The following is an 18,659-nucleotide window of genomic DNA, read 5'->3' on the forward strand; positions in this document are numbered from 1 at the left end:
CCCCCCCCCCCCCCCACCATCCTGGCTAACCTTCCTACACATTTACCCTGGTGGTGATTAGGGACCCTAGCCCAGCCTTAGCCAGTATTCAAAAGACACCAAGGGCATCTTCGGGTAGACCACTTTGTGTCTTGACCTCCAGAGCAGTTCTTAACCCATTACAATTATTATAATTTTTTTTACATTTATTGGGAAAGGACTTGCTATGGCGGTGTATAGAGAGTTAAGGGGACAACTTGTAGGTTCTCATTCACCATATGGTTCCAGGGATCAAACTTAGGTTGTCAGGCCTGGAGGCAGGTGCCTTTACCCGCAGAGCTAGTTTCCGAGAGGATCCCTTCTGTAGTTATAATTCACTAGAAAAATATTCAAAGAGGATGGCGTCACTATCAGCTCTTCCTCCGATTGTCATGATATGATTTTTAGAGGACAGATGAGACTTTTAGGGGCCACACAATTACAATGTCAGGAGCCCCTGACAACTCCCAGGAGGTTGGGTCCTTTCCCACATTGTGTGACACAGTAGCTGATGTATTTCTCTGTAGCCAGTATTCAAAAGCAAGTTCTGAGACATCCTGTACCCATCACTCTTTAAATGCCGCCTAGCAGTTGCCTGGTTTGTTTGCATGTTTGCTTATGGCCTTGTTGCACAGATGAGCAAGGTAATTCCCAAGAGACAGTGGCCCTCAGCACCCCATTCTTTCCACTCCAAGAGGGGTTTGCCCTGCTAGGAGAGCAAGTGCTCCTAGTAGCGTGTGTATCAAATGCCCCTTGCTGCCCATTTATGCAGCGGGAACAACTAAAGACAGTCCTGTGGAGAGCCAGCCCACACTGGTTCAGGCTGCGCTACCGCTCTGGATCCCTCCAGTTTCCATAGCTAGGAGGTTGAGTGTGACAAACACCTGCAAATGACCGGCTCTACTGTCGACAGTAAACCAAGCCTCAGACTTTGCCCTCCCCTTCCTTTTGGCAGTGTGCCAATCTAGACAGTCGATAGAATCTGACTGTTATGTTTTCATGAAGGTGTTTTTTTTTTTCTTTTACTGGGATTTTGAGGACCATTGCCCATTCCTTTGTGGTAGTGGAGATGAAGGAACCACAAAACTGGTTGGACTCTAATGTACTAGGAACTTGGTTTTATGGGTTTTTGTGTGTCACCTTTTTGTGGTTGCCCTTTCAAGAGAATGAAGCAGGAAAGAGTGAGGCAGCTCAGATGCCTGGGTAAAACCTTAAAATCATGTGGAAATGCAGATATTAATTGAGAGGTTATTTTGTGAGTTGTAGGTGGTAGGTGGCTGCTAAGCACGGCCGTGAACAAGCAGGTTCGGGGGAGCTCCCACAGCTTCCAGAACCTACATTCGAGTAGAGAAAGACAAGAAAACAACCATGGTGGAGGAGCCCAAATGCCATGAACACAATAAGATGGGGGACAAACTACAGATACATTTTTAATATTGGAATCACTTAAGGATCTTTGAAAGCTTCCCAGACTCCCCTCCTCCATTTATGATTCAGTTGTCCTGCCTGGGTTGCCTTTTTTTTTTTTTTTTTTTTAAAGCCATTGCAGCCAAGCGTCAGAAGTGCTGCACTAAAGAACCACAGAGGGCCAGGCAGCGTGGGGAGTGTGTTGCTTCAGTGCATTGACCGGAAGTCTAATTAGCTTTGGCATTTCAGGAGAACGAGGTAAAATAACACCAAACAGATCGAATATGGTAACTGCTCCTGAGCCAGCAGGCACACACACTCCAGAAGCCCCATCTTTGCCCTTGCTCCTGCTGAGAGCAGGGCTGGATGCTGTTTGGTGCACAGGGTTGGAGGCAAGGAGTTGCCCCCTCCCACTCCAGCTGCACCTCTGCATAACTGCAGTGTGTGTAATCTTCTGGAACTTGGGAGTAGTCTAAGAGAATGTGGCTGCAGCATACGGCCCTGCTCCGAAAAGTCTCTGTAGAAGGGTGGGGTCCATCTGACAGAAGTGGGAGATCAGAATCTGTCCTTAGACTGATTTCCCTCCTGCAGATGGAGGGATTAAAATAGCCATAACATCAGTTAAAGAGAAAGGCAGCCAGAAGAGTGTGTGTGTGTGTGTGTGCGCGCGTGCGTGCGCGTGCCTCCTGCAGATGGAGGGATTAAAATAGCCATAGCATTAGTTAAAGAGAAAGGCAGCCAGAAGAGAGAGAGAGAGAGAGAGAGAGAGAGAGAGAGAGAGAGAGAGAGAATGCTTCCTTTATGCCAACAATATACATGCCTGTATTTCTGCTAGCATAGAAGACCGCCATACTCCTTGCCTTGGTGATAGTAGGAAATCTATGGGAGCCGTTCTAGCTCTGTGATGCCCAGGGATGGTTTTCTTTCTTTTTTTCTTTTTTCATGACAGGGTTTCTCTTTGTAACCTTAGCTGTCCTGGAACTAGTTCTTGTTGACCAGGTTGGCCTCAGACACACAGAGATCCGCCTGCCTCTGCCTCCTGAGTGCTGGGATTAAAGACTTGTGCCACCATCGCCTGGCCCAGGAATGTTTTTCTAGCACTAATTTGCCATTTTCCTCTGTCCTTCCTTCCCCAAATTTGCTATATCTAGGAAGACGGTACTACAGGCAAGAACCAAAACAAAAGGCAGCTGTGAGTGGCTTCTAGATTTTAAAAATGGGTCAGACGAGATCCATTTTTTTTAATTACCTTCCTTTCCCTGCCCCAGCTTAGATGCTAGCCACAGTGCTCCTCCCACTCAGTTGAAGTAAGTTTGTCCTGACTCTGCTCTGCACCTCTCAGGAGCTTCCAGAACAGAGAGTTGTAGAGATGCGCTCTCTCTGAGCTGTCCCCTTCCTGAGTGCAGGGGCTGAGTGCAGCTGCATGGCTGTAAAGTGGGTAGCCTGGGAAGGTAGGGGCTGTGCTTGCTAGCAGAGCAGTCTGTGTGCCTTGAGCTATTCACAGTGCGACTCTGGCAAGGGACTTCACTGTTCTGGAAACCAAGGGAATGTTTCCATTTGCCCAAAAGGGTTGAAAATTTTGATCAAGCTCTTTAAAATTGAGCACCCTCAAAAGAAAAACCTATATTTCTATCTGAATGAGACTCAGGAAGCAGTCTCTGCCACAGGCTGTCGGGTTAGATTACCCCTTTTTTGTGGTGTTTAAACTCTCTTAATTTCTTAGAAGTGAATTTCTGTCTATTAATATCCTATTCCAGTTTGCCAGCCCATAATATCATTGTTGTGGTGAGGTAAGTTTGCTTGAAGCCAAAGAGTTTGGTCACAGACGGTCTGAACCCAAAAGAAGAATTCACTGTCCCCCTGTCCTCTGTGTTAACAGATAAACTGTTCTCAGCATAGCCATTGTCCCTGAGTAGACATGTGTAACTGACCTGTTCTGAAGGGGTAGCCACCTGCAGTTCTTGGATGATAGTTTTCTCTATATTTTTTGGAAATCCCAGTTTGGTTTTCTCCAGTTCTGTCTGCCCTGGCTCCATGGAACCTGTAATTCTGGAGCACATCTATTGAAAATGCTCCCTCAAGGGTTGTGTGCTCGGCCATGTGGCACTTGGAGCAAGAGTGACGTTCAACCCCCAACACCACCTATTCCAGTACTCAGGTGGGTTTTTGGCGTGGTCGTCTGCAAGTAAAAAGAAGTGGGCAGATGCAGAGAGGGTTTGAAGGGAGCACAGAAGGAAGGCCCTGGTTTTCCCTGGTTGAGAAAACCTAGGCCTGTCTGGTGGCCTTTCTTCAGGAGCAGCTTGCTCCAGTTCCTTTGGTGCTCTGCAGAGTTGTCACCAGGCAGATCCGAAAGGTGATACCATGGTGGTGGCTTGCCTGTCCCTGGCTGCCTGAAGGCTGGAAGCTACACAGAGTCCTCCCTGTATCTCCTTTCTAGTGCCTCCTGGGATGCTGTTCTGAGTTCATCCTGGGGAGGAGGGATGGTGGATGTAGTTAAGCATTTCTTTTTTTTCCTTTTTTTTTTTTTTTGTTTTTGTTTTTCAAGACAGGGTTTCTCTGTAGCTTTGGAGCCTGTCCCGGAACTAGGTCTTGTAGCCCAGGCTGACCTCGAACTCACAGAGATCCGCCTGCCTCCCGAGTGCTGGGATTAAAGGCGTGTGCCACCACGGCTGGCTAGTTAAGCATTTCTTAAGGGCCAAATAGTCTGAAAGGAAAATGTGATCTGGTCGGGGTGGGGAGCTCAGTACATCAAGGTCAAAGTGAAGCGCTTTCCACAGAGGAGTTTCTTCGGTTTTCACGGAGAAATGATTGCCCAGGGATTCAGTGTGGGAGGACAATCATATGGAAGGGCAAATTCCAATGGTGGCAGTCTCCAATGGAGCCCAAGAGTGTGTGTGTTCTAGCGAGTTTGGTCATGCACAGCTAGTGCTAGGTGCCTCACACCACACTTTGAGGAGAAAAGATCTGCAGAAAAGGTGTTAGCCATGAATTGAGCTCCATATTCCCTAAGGGCTGAGCCCTAGGCAGTACAACCCATCTCAGAGTGCATTGCTCCCAGCAGTGGATGTGCTCACTGCTGAGGCCTAGGAACCTGGTAGTTACTAGGTATATCGTGTTGGGCAGTTACTTAATCTTTTAATGCCAGTTTTCTCGGCTGCAAAATGGGCACTATAATAGCACCTGCCTCCCAGAATTGTCTGAAATTAAATAACACATTATAAAGCAAGTAGGATTAGAGCCTTGCTCTGGGAGTGCTCTGTAAATGTAGCTGTTGCCTGTGAATTGTACCATTGTTTTGTTGCCAGCTGCAGACTTTGCCACTGCTTCCTGTCAGAGAAGACAAGGGCACTCATCTATCTGTGCTGTAGAGATGCTGCAGGAAGCTCTTCTTTTAGAAAATAAGTCCTAAAAATAAAGCTGTATGGGAAACAGGTTGCATCATACTCTAGAACCTATATTTCCTGTGCATTTCAGTCTTAATAGTTGCAGGTTGACATTCTCTGAGGTGTGGTGAGCTGTGAAGATAGAGACCCTTAAAGTGTATGGCTGGGACATCTTGGGGGCTTCTGATAGAAGAACCTCCACCCTCCTCAGGTGTGGAATTGTGCCCTGCCCTGTGCCTAGCAAAACCTTCTGTTTCAGGTGCTCCCCTGAACCTTTCTTATTTTTATTTTTACTTTGTATGTGTGTCAGTGGGGAGCAGCAAGGCCCCCAGGGAGAATAATCGAGCAGGCTTGCAGATCACTTAGCATTCAAAGGGTGCCAGATTTTTAAGTCAGAAATTCCCAGCAGGGGAGCTTCTGCTGTCAGTCTCTGGTCTCAGTCCCTGAGTGAGCCTACTGCTCTTTAGCTAAGGTGATGCCTCCTGCTGGAATGCGGGTCTGCAGCATTCGCCCTAGAATTGCATCAGAGGCAGCTGGGGCCTAGTTCTCTTTGGCACCCTCCTGGCCTTTGTAAACCTCCAGTAGTCAGGGAGCTGCAGCAGGTTCTTGGGAGGGACGATGACATAGAAGCTGGCCTGTTCAGGCTTGGGTCCTAAGGAGGAAGATAGGTGTGGATGGACTGCCTGCATGAGGCTTGTGTCTGTCCAAGAGAGGAATTCCAGGCTCAGGAGACTTTCAGCCCTGGAGCAGAGCTTGCTTCACTGAAGTGTTTAGAAATGGGCCGTTGAGAAGAAAAATGGCTTTCAGAGTCTGATTAGCCTGGGCCACTATTGAAATGGATTAATTAAAAATGTTGCAGGATCCCTGGATCCCCAGCAGCTGCAGTGACAGAAACACTTGCAGGTCTCCAGGTAGCAGTGGGCAGCTGGTCCTGAGAGCAGCAAGTCCTAGGCAGGGACTTGGTCCCCAAGTGGCTGTAGCAGGCCACAAGGAGAGACAGACAGATAGGCATGCCACGAGATCAGGCTGGTCCAAGGCAGGGAACCATGCCAGGCCGAGAGACAGATGGATAGGCACGCGATGCAGAGTGAGGTTGGATATTTATTTAGTGGATTATGGAGGGGAAAGAGAGAAGGGGAGAAAAGCAGAGGGAGATAGAAAGAGGGGGGAAGGGCAGAAGTGGGGAGAGGCAGAAGCTGCCTCTTGGGGAGAGAGACTCAGGCTGGAAGCTGAAGATCAACTTGCCTCAGCCACAGAGGTGGGTAGGGGTGGGCATGGCTTGTCTCTTAAAGGGATGGGACAGATAATTACAACTAAGCCAGCTCAGTTACTTAAGAGCTATCAGTTTTGGTAAATTCCCTACTCTCTCTTGTCTGTCTGCAAAATGGGGATAGTTGAGTTTCCTTCAAAATGTGCTGAGGGGTCAAATTAAGAAAATACTTAGAAAGCGTAACAGATTCATAATCAGACTGCTAGTCTTGGCTGCACCCAGGTATCACTGGGATTGTGAACCACATCAATAGTTACCTGGTTAAAATGTTAATTTAATTTAAAATAACACACTGATGGACTCAGCAAAGGTTCGTTTCCTTTCCTGTCCCTTAGTGACCCAGTACTCTAACACAGGCTTTTGATTTTTGTGTCCCTGTCATATACCCAAGCACGCCACAGTATCTAGCCAGGACACCTTTAAGCCCTTGCCTCTCTTGATGAGAACCTAGTTTCTAGAGTAACAGAGAGACCAGAAGAGTAAGCAGTTTGCCAAACAAAGAACCAAGAACAACCTAGTCCATGTGCAGGCCTGAAGTATCAGATATACCCGCAACCCAAGCCGTGCATAGTGTCTCATGCCTGTAATCCGAACACTTGAGAGGCTGAGGCAGGAGGTTGGCAAATTCAAGATCAGCCTTAATCACACAGACAATACAAGTCCACTGTGCTTAAGGCTCAATGGACTGTGGGGCATAGAGTGGCCTGGACAGTGAGCCACCTACCAAGCAAAGCCTCAGAGACAGCCCAGCTTGTGGAGCTAGATTTAGTATTTAGCAGGTAGCTCACATTGATCATGTGGACTCTATGACCAGGCCCTGTGTCTGAGGGTTTCCTTGCATTATCTGATTCCACGAGTACTAACATCTTAGCAGGTCTATAGGCTTTACTGTTAATTCCAAACCACGGATGATTTGGATAATTCCAAACAGCTAAAAAGGTTAAAGCTACTGCTTCATTACCACATAGCTATGAAGTAAGCTGGAAGTTAACCCCATCACTCCTGCTCTGAGCTCAGGCCAGGCCTCCAGCCCTACAGATATAATACCAACTTGATTGGCATGAGCAGTGGCTGGGTTCTTAGGAAGGTGTGTGTGTGTGTGTGTGTGTGTGTGTGTGTGTGTGTGTTGTGTCCTGTCATTCACCACCTCCATTCCCCCCACCCCCATGTCACTAACAAGGCCTTTGTGGGTTCTGCAGGTTCCTACTGCAGTCTCTGGAAGATCTGGACACAAGCTTAAGAAAGCTGAACTCCCGTCTGTTTGTAGTCCGGGGCCAGCCAGCTGATGTGTTCCCAAGGCTCTTCAAGGTGAGTGTGTAGGGCCGAGAGGGAGAGTCTGCTGTCTGCTGCCTGGCATCTCACCACAGAGTGAAATGCTGTTCTGGCTGGCAAAGTGGAAATGCTGGTGCCTGTCTGTCCACTAAAATGGCTGCTAGGGAGGTCAGAAGCAGAGACAGCTGGTCAGTTTCCCAGCAGGGTGGAAACTGGTAAGGGAAAAACTCTAAAACCAGTGTTGTATTGGAAGGGTCCTCACTCAGCCCAGACATGCAGCTTGCTAAGCCCTTCCACCCCACCGTCGCTGGCTTCCTTATGTTTCCTTGGCTCAAGTCTGTATTTATTAGGGTTTGTTCCTGCCAAGACTGTGAGGGTGGGGTTTCCTGTCTAACAAGGGTTGCTGCCCACCTCAGCTTGTCCTGCTTATTAGGAAAAATGTCAGCCAGCGTTTGAGAGATCGTCACTCTTTCTCTGTGGTACGCAATTAATAAAATCTTCATTTGGGAGGCAAGCCCATTTATTTTCTCTCAGCCCCTTTAAAATGCATGTTTTAAGGCCCAAGCAGAGGCAAAAGTTCTCATGGATAGAGCATTCTAGAGCATTCTCCTTCGTCCACAATAGCTCTCTATGCAGGGGAGAAATCTGATGTCAAAGAAAATAGCTTCACAGTGTATCTGTTCCCCCTCCCTCCATAATTTTGTACACACCTATGAGTCACTGGACACTAGTCGCCAGCGTTCTCTGAGGGCTGACTGTGAGTCCTGTTCTAACTGCTAACACGCTAATGTCTACCCCACAGCAGCCCTGATGAGTAGGTTCTGCTGTCCCAGGTTCATAGGTGAGGAAAGAGCGTGCTGCCTGGCCAGGAAGTCGTCTCAGGCACTCTGACACAGAGCTGGTGTTTACCCGCCATACCACACACATGCTTTTGTTAGTCTGTGGCTGCGGCTCAGTGCCAGAGCACTTGCCTAATATGAGGCCCTGGGTTCTGCCCCAAAGTACAGCAAGACCAAGAACAGAAAACTTTCTGTCTTTCTTAAATCCCTCCACATTGCTCCTCTCTCCCAGCAGCTCAGAGGCCTACCAGGCTGTTGCACAGAAGCATAGATTTGTTGTTCACTGAGTCACGGATCAGGTATTTATTGGGCTGCTAGCTCAGGCCCCGGACTGGCTGGTAAGACGAGAGTGATGGATACACAGCACAGCCTGATTTCTGCTCTGAGTTCACAGACGATGGGCAAAACAGGCAGATAAAGGGCAGCTTCATCGCCTGTGACAAATGCTGTGGTAGAAATAGGACAGAGACACAGGAGAGTCCTCCTGAAGGAGTGGGGCTATCATTTAATGAGAGTCTCCTTAGTCACAGGGTTTTGTGACTATGTAATGATGTCATCTATGCAAACCACTTAGTATAGTAAGGGCTAAATAAACGTTGAGAGCATTTGTGCTTTGAGGAGCCTTGTATCCACCCTGCTAAGCACTCACTGACTCCCCTGGACAGAATTGAATGATTAGGACATTTGCTTTAAAGGCCTGTGACCACAGACTGGTTAGATTGTTTGCTTCTTGTAGTTACATGCTGTAGGGCTTTCTGTGACTTGTCTAGATAACTTCCACTGGGGCAGTTTTCTCCTGGTGTTGCTGGGAGACCAGGCTATTTCTACCAGAAGTGACAAAGCTCAGAAAAGAATTCCCCTCTCACAACTTGTAGCCCCTCCAGTTTGTTTTCTCCTGGACTAAGGATTGCTCCTTCTTCTCCAGCTCTGAGAGCTATTAGCTCTGTTTGCTTCTGGCCTTGGGAGTGTTGCTGTGGAAACCATTAAGACACTTTACATAGCACAAGTCGGCCAAGAAAACTAGGCCACAAGTTAGACACTGAGGAGGTCTGGGAAAAGCTGCAGAGCGGTCGGGCGGTAGTGATGCTGTGTGTGTCTCTCCCACCGTTTCCACTGTGAGTCAGTGCCTCTCTGTGGGCTAGGGGCTCCCTGGGAGCATTGTATTTATAGCTTCATTCTCTCCCTTCAAGGCACAGTGAGTGCACAGAGCCCTCCCACTGACTCTGCCACAGCAGTGCTATTGGCCTGACCCTCCTGACTGCCTGCTTCACACTTTCTGAGCCTTAGGATCTTTGCTTTAAATTTAAACCATTGTCTGATGCCCTTGGTTTGTTCTGTAGCCCTTGTAACATAGCCAAGATTGGCCCTGTTCACTCCCAAAGAGGAGCTGAGTGCCTAGGTCTCACTTCTCAAACAGTACTGAGCATAACAGATTATCTCCCCACAGGAATGGGGGGTGACCCGCTTGACCTTTGAATATGACTCTGAACCCTTTGGGAAAGAACGGGATGCAGCCATTATGAAGATGGCCAAGGAGGCTGGTGTGGAGGTGGTGACTGAGAATTCTCACACCCTCTATGACCTGGACAGGTGAGACATGGTGGTTCTTGGTAAGGTTGCATGTGAGGATTGGTGATTGGGCCCCTCCTAAGTGGAATAGACCAGTTCAGCAAAAGGGCCACCTGGCTCGTAAGGTATGGTACTTTCTAGGAATCGAATAAGAATAGGCCAGAATTGGGGGTTAAAGAAGTCACTAACAGGTTACAAAGACTTGGTTAGGCCCAAGCTGTGGAAGAAGGGAGTCTCCACACACAGTCTTCGTAAATCTAGCTAAAGCTAGCTCCCTAGGCGTCATGCTCCCCACTCCCCAGTGTCCTGACCTTGACAGACCCCATCTGTCACTCCTCCCATCAGGTCTCTACTCCCACAGACCTAGTTCCCAGCCCTGGGATGATTGCCAGGTCTGTTCAGCCTATCTGGGTTTCCAGGACATGCATTTGATGCTGTTTGAGGACTCTAGAGACCCCTGCAGGTTGCTGGTAACCACAGCAAGGTCTCCTTCCCCAGTGGCCAGCTTCTATGTGTCTATCCCCCCTTCTGTCCCCAGACTGCCTACTGGAGATGTCACCCTTCTGCTCTTGCTGCTGCTTCCCGCCCTCTTCCCCCAATCCAGGGCTGACTGCCAGAAGGCTGGGTCACACAGCTGTGCACGTGAGCCAAGCCCTCAGAAGGAGAGGCTTGGCGTGGAGCCCTCCCCTGCCACGTGCAGAAGAGGGGCAGGGCTGCAGAGGTAGCAGCCAGCTTCTATGTGGGCTAATGGGGACAGTGCAGGGAGAGCAAATAGGAAAATGAACTCACCCACAGGCAGGTCTTGCATAAGCTCCTTCTCAGGCAGCAAGAACCATCCAAGTCTATACTTATAGAAGCAGTGGTGTTCTTTCTTCAACCCTCATGCTGTTCCTTCTCGCTTGTAAAAAATACTTGGCACACTTCAAAACTCTTTATGGTGTTGCTGTTTACCACAGCCTCTGATTTAGCGAGCCTTGGCTGGCCTCTACATCTCTGCTCTAGTAAGCAGGGCTTACAGGAGGATGATCCTCCAGGCAAGGAGTATGTCACAGCCCTCATCATACGTGTTCAAAACTGGGTAGAGAGAGGCCCTTGGTATGGTCACATATGTGCCCGGAAGGCCCATGGGGGGCTTTCTGTCTGATTAGAGAGGTATGGTCAGTCTCTGTCTCTAGGCGGCTCCGCGTGGACAACAGGGAACCTGGAACTGAGTCCCAGCTTTGACACTGCTTTGCTCCATTCCCTGAGGCACCTGCTCCAGCTCTCTGGGCTTCATTTTCCGTCTCGGTAAAATGGAGATGCAGCCTCCCCTGCCCCCTTTGTACAAGAGAGCAAATCTCAGAGCTTCTGAGTTTGGGCTCTTTTTTGGGTGGTCAGGGACCCCAAAATAAAAGACCTCAGGAGTGACTTTAGATGTGCTTTGGACTCCCCAGAATCATCGACCTGAATGGCCAGAAACCACCCCTTACCTACAAGCGCTTTCAGGCCATCATCAGCCGCATGGAGCTGCCCAAGAAGCCCGTTGGCGCAGTGAGCAGCCAGCAGATGGAGAGCTGTAGAGCCGAGATCCGGGAGAACCACGATGACACCTATGGCGTGCCTTCCCTGGAGGAACTGGGTACATGCTGCTGCTTCTTGTGTGGGATACGGCTTTCCTGTTTCTGTCAAAGTTAGAAAATACTGGTCTACTGGCACATGCCTGTAATCTCAGAACCTGGGAGACAGAGACAGACCAGCCTGGGCTGCTGGAGAACTTGCCTAAAAAACAAACAAACAAAAAACAGAAAAAGTTGCTATTAACTATCTCGACCCCCCCCCCCCCAAGACCATTGTTTGACCTCCAAGACCCATATATGCCCTGCCAGACTGCTTTTTCTAGCTGGAGCCTCCTTTTGTAGGTCCCTTTCTCCAACAGTAGAGGCGCTGTCTGGTGCTGGTCATTGGGCTTCTCCACCTTTCTTCCATCTTCTAGTCTGAATAAAGCTGGCCTTCTTCACTTTAAGGGCTTTCTCAGTCCCAGTAGCATCAAGTCCAAGGTCTGTGGTTTCATCTAAAGAACACATCAGTATGAATAGTGCCAGTTATCATTTTCTTAATTGTAAATCAGATGACCTAACCTGCAATGCTCTGGCCTGCTGCTCTTTTTGTAGGGTTCCCCACGGAAGGACTTGGCCCAGCTGTCTGGCAAGGAGGAGAGACAGAAGCTCTGGCCCGCCTGGATAAGCATTTGGAACGGAAGGTATGACCCTGTTTCTGAGCCCAGAAAGGCAGGCGCAAAAGGTGTGGATCAGGTTTATGTCCCTAGAGCCTCAAATCTCCAAGTGGTTGAAAACTTTCTGATGGCAAAATTACTATCAGCTCCTGGTTAGAGAGTCCATCCCCTGTGCTGACCACTGGCTTAACTACGTGATTGCCATGTCCTTCTTCATCTGTCCAACCATCCCACAGGTGGGCATTAGGCTTTTTGTCTGACAGATTACAAAGCTAGGCTTAAAGAGGTCGAGTCACACCACTGGTGTAGCATAGGGAGGCATAGTGCCACACGCTCACACCATTAACTTTCTTCTGTGGACAGCTTCCGCTTGCTGAAAGGGCATGCCAAATTAATGCTTTAATCCTAGCATTAAAGAGGGCTGAGGCAGAAGGATTGCATTAGGTTCCAGCAAGACTGGACTGCAGACTGTCTCAAAAGAACCAAATCATAGAGCTATTCTGTTGGTAAAGCCCATAATGTCCATCATTGGGTGTCAGATTGCCCCTCCCCATCTTTGTTTGTCTCCTCCACAGCTTTACTTCCATTTGCATATAGAACTGGCACTCTTATATGAGCTCAGCAAGAGGAAGGAGGGAGTCTGAAGCCCCAGAGGTTCTGTTCCACACTGGCTAAGTTCCTCACCTGCCTGTGAGCAGAGGAGCAGAGCAGGCTCCACGGACTGAGGACTCTTGCCTCCTAGCTCCCTGACCCTGCAGCCTCTGTAGTCCCACCCTTAAAAGCACAGCTTTTACTGTCCCCACTGAATGACAAGACATTTTGCCAGCAGCTAGATGATAGCAATGGAGCAAGGGCCCATGGCAGCCTGCTTAGGAAGGATGCTCTCTTAGGATCAGGAGTGTCCAGCCAGCACCGAAGGCAGTACTGATGGTCTTGATCATTCTCAACTCAGCAGACCTAATATTCCCATTCTGATGTTTCTCTCAGCTGAGGCTAAAAACAAGTTCCTCCAATTTGAGTCAGTAGCTACAAGGGACCAACTTTCTGTGTCCACTTTAAGAGTTTTGCCCAGGACCGGGTTGTAACTTGGTAGCAGAGTGTTCCAGACATGCTCAAGCCCCCATTCCATCCTAGCCCCAGATGAAAGGGAAAACAAAACTCTGTACCCAGAGCAGGGATGGAGGTAACAAAGGGAGTGGCAGGAAGAGCAGGACTCGAGTATACAGAGTTAACCTATGGCCTCATAGATTCTCATTCTTATTACCTTAAAATGTATTTTGTAGAGGACTGCTCTCAAATCATGACATCAGGAGCCCATTTTCCACACACCCCTGAATGCTGCTCCGCTCACTGGGGAGACCCAGAAGTTTTGAGTTGAAGGAATGAACCTTTTTGGTTCTTCAGATCTGAAAGGAGAAGCCATTTCTATCAGGATGTTCTAGGAGCCAGAAAGACATGGAGAAGCTTCCAGATGAACATCCTATGTAGTTACAGATGGCCTAAGGATAGGAAACCATCAGGGCTCAGAGGGTTGCAGGAACAAAGAGCATCAGGATTAATTATCAGTCAGTCAGGTGTCGCACTTGCAGCTGTCTTTTGGAAGAGGAGTTTTTAAAACTAATATAATGAGGAATCTAAGGTGTAACTAAAAGGCGTAGCTAGATCCAGGTATCCCAAGAATATCTGAGCAGATGTCTGCCATCTTGGCTTTGCTGTCCTCTGTGGAGTCGCCTCACAAGTCGGACTCCCTTAGCAGTGGAGAAGGGAGTCAGCGTGGCCTGTCTTCTGGCTGGCTGGCTCACCAGAGGAAGGGGCTTGCCTCTCTTTCAAAAGCTTCAGTAAAAGTCCAAAGAAGTATTTTCATTGGCTTGGCTTGGGTCATGTGCCCTTTCCTGGCTCAGTTACTGTGGCCAGGGATGGAGTGTGTCCCCTGACCACATTCACATCCTAAGCTGACTCCTAGAGTCAGAAAGTAGGCTTAGATCTGCCTTGCCCAGTAGAACTGAGATTTAGAGAAGTCAGGTGCTCCACTGACACACTTGATGCTCTGACCAAAAGGGGGGATGGTGCAGATTATATGTTCTTTACCTCTGGAGCTCTTTGTAATGACATTCTGATTCTTCAAAACAGAATGGTTTATTTTAATTCTGTATATCTGTTTTGTCATCATGTGTGTTTATGCACCATATGTGTCTGGTGCCCACAGAATCTGGAAGAGGGCATTAGATCCCCTAGAACTAGAGTTACAGACAGCTTTGAGCTACTATGTGGGCTCTGGGCTCTCTGAAAGAGCAGCAAGTGCTCTTAATGGCTGAGCTCCAGTATTCTGATTATTAAATGAAAAGAAATAGTAGAATTAGAGTGCCACCATTTTGCAGCCTCTGTGATGACACATGCATTAATATCCACGGCCACCATCAGAGAGACAGGCAAACACCTTCACAAAGGATCACAGCCAAGTTCAGTCTAGTCTCTAGTACCAGCCAAGTTGTAGGCAGTGCACAGGGCAGACTGTACCATGGGTATGTAGGCATTAGAATCACACAAGTGCAGCTCCTGTGTCCTTCCACAGAAACATCAACAGGACAAGGAAGGGGTAGCAGAGAGTATATGCTTCAAAGAAACTTTGGTGTGACTACTTTTTAAATGGCTGAGACTGAGCTACAGGGCCGACGGATGCACAGATGGGTGGGGGACAGTGGCTGCTTAAAAACCCAAGAATAAAACTGCTCCAAACACACTTTGCAAAAGTAGAAAAACGTAAACATCTCAAAAATGTAGGAAGTGATAATTATAAAAGCTGGGGCAGGGGGAGGAGCCCAGCTTCCTGGGTGACTAACAAGGTCCTGTTTCCAGAACTTTGCTGGTGATTACTTGGATGCTTGCTTTAAAAGAATTCATGAAGCCACATGTTTGTGTGGGTCTCTCTGTCTGCGTTTTATTTAAAATAAAAAGATTGAGGGCTGGAGAAGTGGCTTGGGGTGGGAGGGTTTGTTTCATAAGCAGGAGGATGGAGCTCAGACCCCGGTACCCACATGCACAGCTGCGCGCGTAGTCTAATGTAGGTGGAAAATTAACTTCTGCCAGAACAAGAAGAAAGAAAAGCTGATTGTGACCTCACACGCCTGTAACTCCAGTTACAGGGAAGGTCGCTGGGACGGTCTAACCACCAGTCTAGCCCCCTTCCAATAAGAACCCACACAAACAAGCTCCAAGTCCAGTGAGAGTGCCTGTCTCACTGAACTACATTAGAGAGCAGTGGAGGATGACTCCCAGCATCTCCTCTAGCCTCCACACCTGATACCGGTACACGGATATACAGGCACACACACACACAAAATAAACAAATGAAAATTTTGATAGGGGTTGAAGCTGCAGCATCAGGGGACTGGGAGATGCACTGGCAGAAGTATCCCGTTTCTGTTAAAAGACACTTAAGCAGCCAAGTGAAATGCTGGGGACAATAGGCACCAGACAGGAACCACATCTGCCACTGCTGATGACAGCCAAGTGTTTGAGGAACAGGCAAGGAGAGGTCAGAGAAGCCTGGGCTGCTTCGGAGCTGTGTGCTCTTTTCAGTCCTCTGAGAAGCACCGGCACCATCCCCAGTGTGGACAGTGCCCTGGAGGAGCTTGTCTTCAGTCTAGATTTGATCTTAGCAGTGGTGAACGGAAAGAGGACACATCTGAGAAGTCTGGGTGGAACAGTACCAGGACCTGAAGAAGGGTAACGAGTAGATCTGTTCTTGAGTAGTGAGGTGGATAAAGTTGCTTCCTCTGCAAAGAGTCCCGTGCAAGTGTGAACTTAAGGAAAAGAGCGAGTTCTGCACAAGGCAGCGGTGGAACCAGCTGGGCTACAGCTGTAGACCTGTGCCAGCTAAGAGATCGGCCTAGGGGCAAAGGCGAAGCCCAAGCTGTGACACTGAGGGATGTAGAAGAGATGGACTAACAGAGTAAGTACCTAGAGTGGCTGGCAGCTAGCCCGGTGAAAGCACGGAGTCATGATAGACTGTTGATTGGAAGGCAGAGGTGGGGAGTGAGCAGGATGTGGGGTGGGACAGCAGTGCCTGAGCACTCAGTGTGTGGGGGTGGTTGGAGGCTGGTCAGGAGGAGTAGACAGGAGGCAGCTGGAAAGTGCAGGTGGGGATGGGGTAGTGGAGATGGGTTGACTGTGGAAGAAAGGACCGGGTGCAAGAGGCCCATGGCTATCACAGGTACTCTGCTTTGTTGGTTGGTTGTTTGCTTTTCAGAGATGAGGTCATCATTTCACATTCTTGGCCTGGAAATTGTGGGGGACTGTCTGGTCCCCCCCCCCCCCCGCAAAAAAAAAACCAGGACAAGCCTCAGTCAGAACCTGTGGCTCCTCCTAGCACTTCTCACCCCGCCCCCTACCCTAAACCTCTCCAGCCCAGGGCCTGGGCTTCCCTTCCCCCAGCTTCTGCTTGCCCTCTCTTCTCTCTCTTTTTCTCTCTTGCTCTCCTCTCTTCTCTCCTCTCGTGGCCCTGTTGAGTCTGTACCCTTCCAGGTGCCTCTGACTGAACTTTCCCTCATATCTACAGTACAATCCTCCTCCTCACCTGTACCTTGGAGTAGTCCTGCCCTCATTTTCCTTCAGAGAGGAAGAGGGTGCCTGACAATTGAGGTGTTTCCTCACCTGGCTGAGGACGGGTGAGGTTTTTCATAAGCTGCTCCTGCCTGCTTGCACCTGAAGGCTGCTAGGGGGTATTGGAGTGGTCAGGAAGAAAAGCTGTCAGGAGAAGAGAGATCTACTATCTACCTGGAGACTGCAGTCTAAAGTGAGACTCCCAGGCTCTCTTATGGGTCACTAATCCCAAGAGAGTCACAGTTTGGGTTTTGTTTGTTTGTTTGTTTTGAGCCTGGTTACTCTGTTTGTAGAAGATAATAGCAGAATACTCCAATATTGTTAAGGTCTAGTGAAAATCCGCCTGGAAAAGGAGAGCACTGTGCTAGGGGCTGTGGATGAGGAAAACAAGACCAGTAACGTTAGACAGGAGGCCCCAGAAGTGAACGGCTCTGTTGGTCTCTGGAAATGGATTGGGAGTTTCCTATTTTCCTGACTGTTTGACAATGGTGAAAAGCCTGGGTGGCAGCCTCTCTTCAGGGACTGAGCTAGGAACTGTTTTCTGATAAGCAGATGCCTTTCCCCCTTCTGTATAATTAGAGTTTGTTCCATGCTTTCAGCATTCTTCCCTACTTACTTAATGCCCAGAGACAGTAAGTGTTCTTATTTAGTAGCTAAGTAGTAAATAAGTCATTCAGTCATCCCACAGACGAACACCGAAGTCAGGGCAGGAACATGGACGGCTCTCCTTTCTAGGTCCTGAGGCAGAAGAGTGGAATACGTGCAGTGCTCAAAGCCTGGCTCCACGGCCTTTGTTCTTTGACCTCAGGTGAAGAATCCTCACTCTTTAAGACCTAGGCCTTTCCTCTGTCCCTCTCTCTTCTGCAGGCCTGGGTTGCCAACTATGAGAGACCTCGGATGAATGCCAATTCCCTGCTGGCCAGCCCCACAGGCCTCAGCCCCTACCTGCGCTTCGGATGCCTCTCCTGCCGCCTCTTCTACTACCGCCTGTGGGACTTGTATAAGAAGGTGAGGTGCAGTGAGCTTGCACAGTTCCCCAGGCACAACACTCACTGCCAGTCACCCCAGAAAGGGCCCTTGGGGCTGGGGCTGTGAGAGCCAGAGAAGTCGGAGTGGTTTCCAAGAGGTGACAGCTAAGCTGAGTCACTGATGTAAATGAACCCAGATTCTCCTTTGGTTCTGAGGAAGAGACAGAAAACTGGCCTCAGGGAGGGGTTTTAGAAGCTGGTAGTGAAGGCTGGGACTTCTGGGTGGAAGTGAGCTCTGAGGCCAGAAGCAGACCTAAGTAAAAGGGCACGTGCGCCCTGAGGCTGGCAGCAGAGTGTAAAGGAGGTCCAGGAGTGGCTGCTGTCATTCTGTAGTGGAGGGCTGGCCTTGAGAGGGCTGCAGGTAGGACCTGTTAACGCACTCCACAGAGAGGCTCCACAGGTCGTACTGTGCCTCTGTGTTTTAGTGTGACTTTGCCCAGACAGCATGGCTTCATGGAGTGGAGTTTGGCAGTTTGGTGGGTAAGTCATCAGGGAGGAGAAATCATTGTTTGTGTAGTCCAGTCTAATCCTTTCATGTCTCTAACTCTTGCTTATACATTATTTAACCAAAATCCAGACTTGGTACTTATTAATTTTTTTCAATTGAAAACAGATTTTTTTTTCATATAGTGTATTCTGGTTACAGTTTTCTATCCTCCAATTCCATCTAGATCCTCCCCACTTCCCTACCCACTCAAATCCACACTTGTTCTTTCTCTTTCATTAGAATACAAACAGGCATCTAAAAATAAGTTAAAAATAAACAAACCTGAATAAACAAAACAAATGAATGGGTGGGGGTAGGGCAAAGAGAAAGTCCAAGAAACACATATTAACACAGAGACATACATTCACGCACACAGAAATCCCATAAAAACACAAAACCAGGGCTGGAGAGATGGCTCAGAGGTTAAGAGCATTGCCTGCTCTTCCAAAGGTCCTGAGTTCAATTCCCAGCAACCACATGGTGGCTCACAACCATCTGTAATGAGGTCTGGTGCCCTCTTCTGGCCTGCAGGCATACACACAGACAGAATATTGTATACATAATAAATAAAT

The 18,659-nt window shown here is 48.7% G+C and overlaps 1 protein-coding gene across 2 annotated transcripts in view; it reads left to right on the forward strand.

Annotated features, from left to right (window-relative positions):
* Cry2 (cryptochrome circadian regulator 2) overlaps positions 1-18,659 on the forward strand; it is a 33,934-nt gene that overhangs the window by 611 nt on the left and 14,664 nt on the right. For both annotated transcript variants that reach the window (XM_050124291.1, XM_050124292.1), the window contains exons 2-6: positions 7,278-7,386; positions 9,637-9,779; positions 11,192-11,376; positions 11,909-11,997; positions 17,440-17,580. In XM_050124291.1, coding sequence (XP_049980248.1) covers positions 7,278-7,386; positions 9,637-9,779; positions 11,192-11,376; positions 11,909-11,997; positions 17,440-17,580 — 667 coding nt within the window. The remainder of the gene's footprint in view (positions 1-7,277; positions 7,387-9,636; positions 9,780-11,191; positions 11,377-11,908; positions 11,998-17,439; positions 17,581-18,659) is intronic.

The sequence above is a fragment of the Alexandromys fortis genome, unplaced genomic scaffold (genome assembly GCF_014885135.2).
Source record: "Alexandromys fortis isolate MF-2015 unplaced genomic scaffold, M_Fortis_MF-2015_v1.1 scaffold_222, whole genome shotgun sequence".
Lineage (NCBI taxonomy): Eukaryota > Metazoa > Chordata > Mammalia > Rodentia > Cricetidae > Alexandromys > Alexandromys fortis.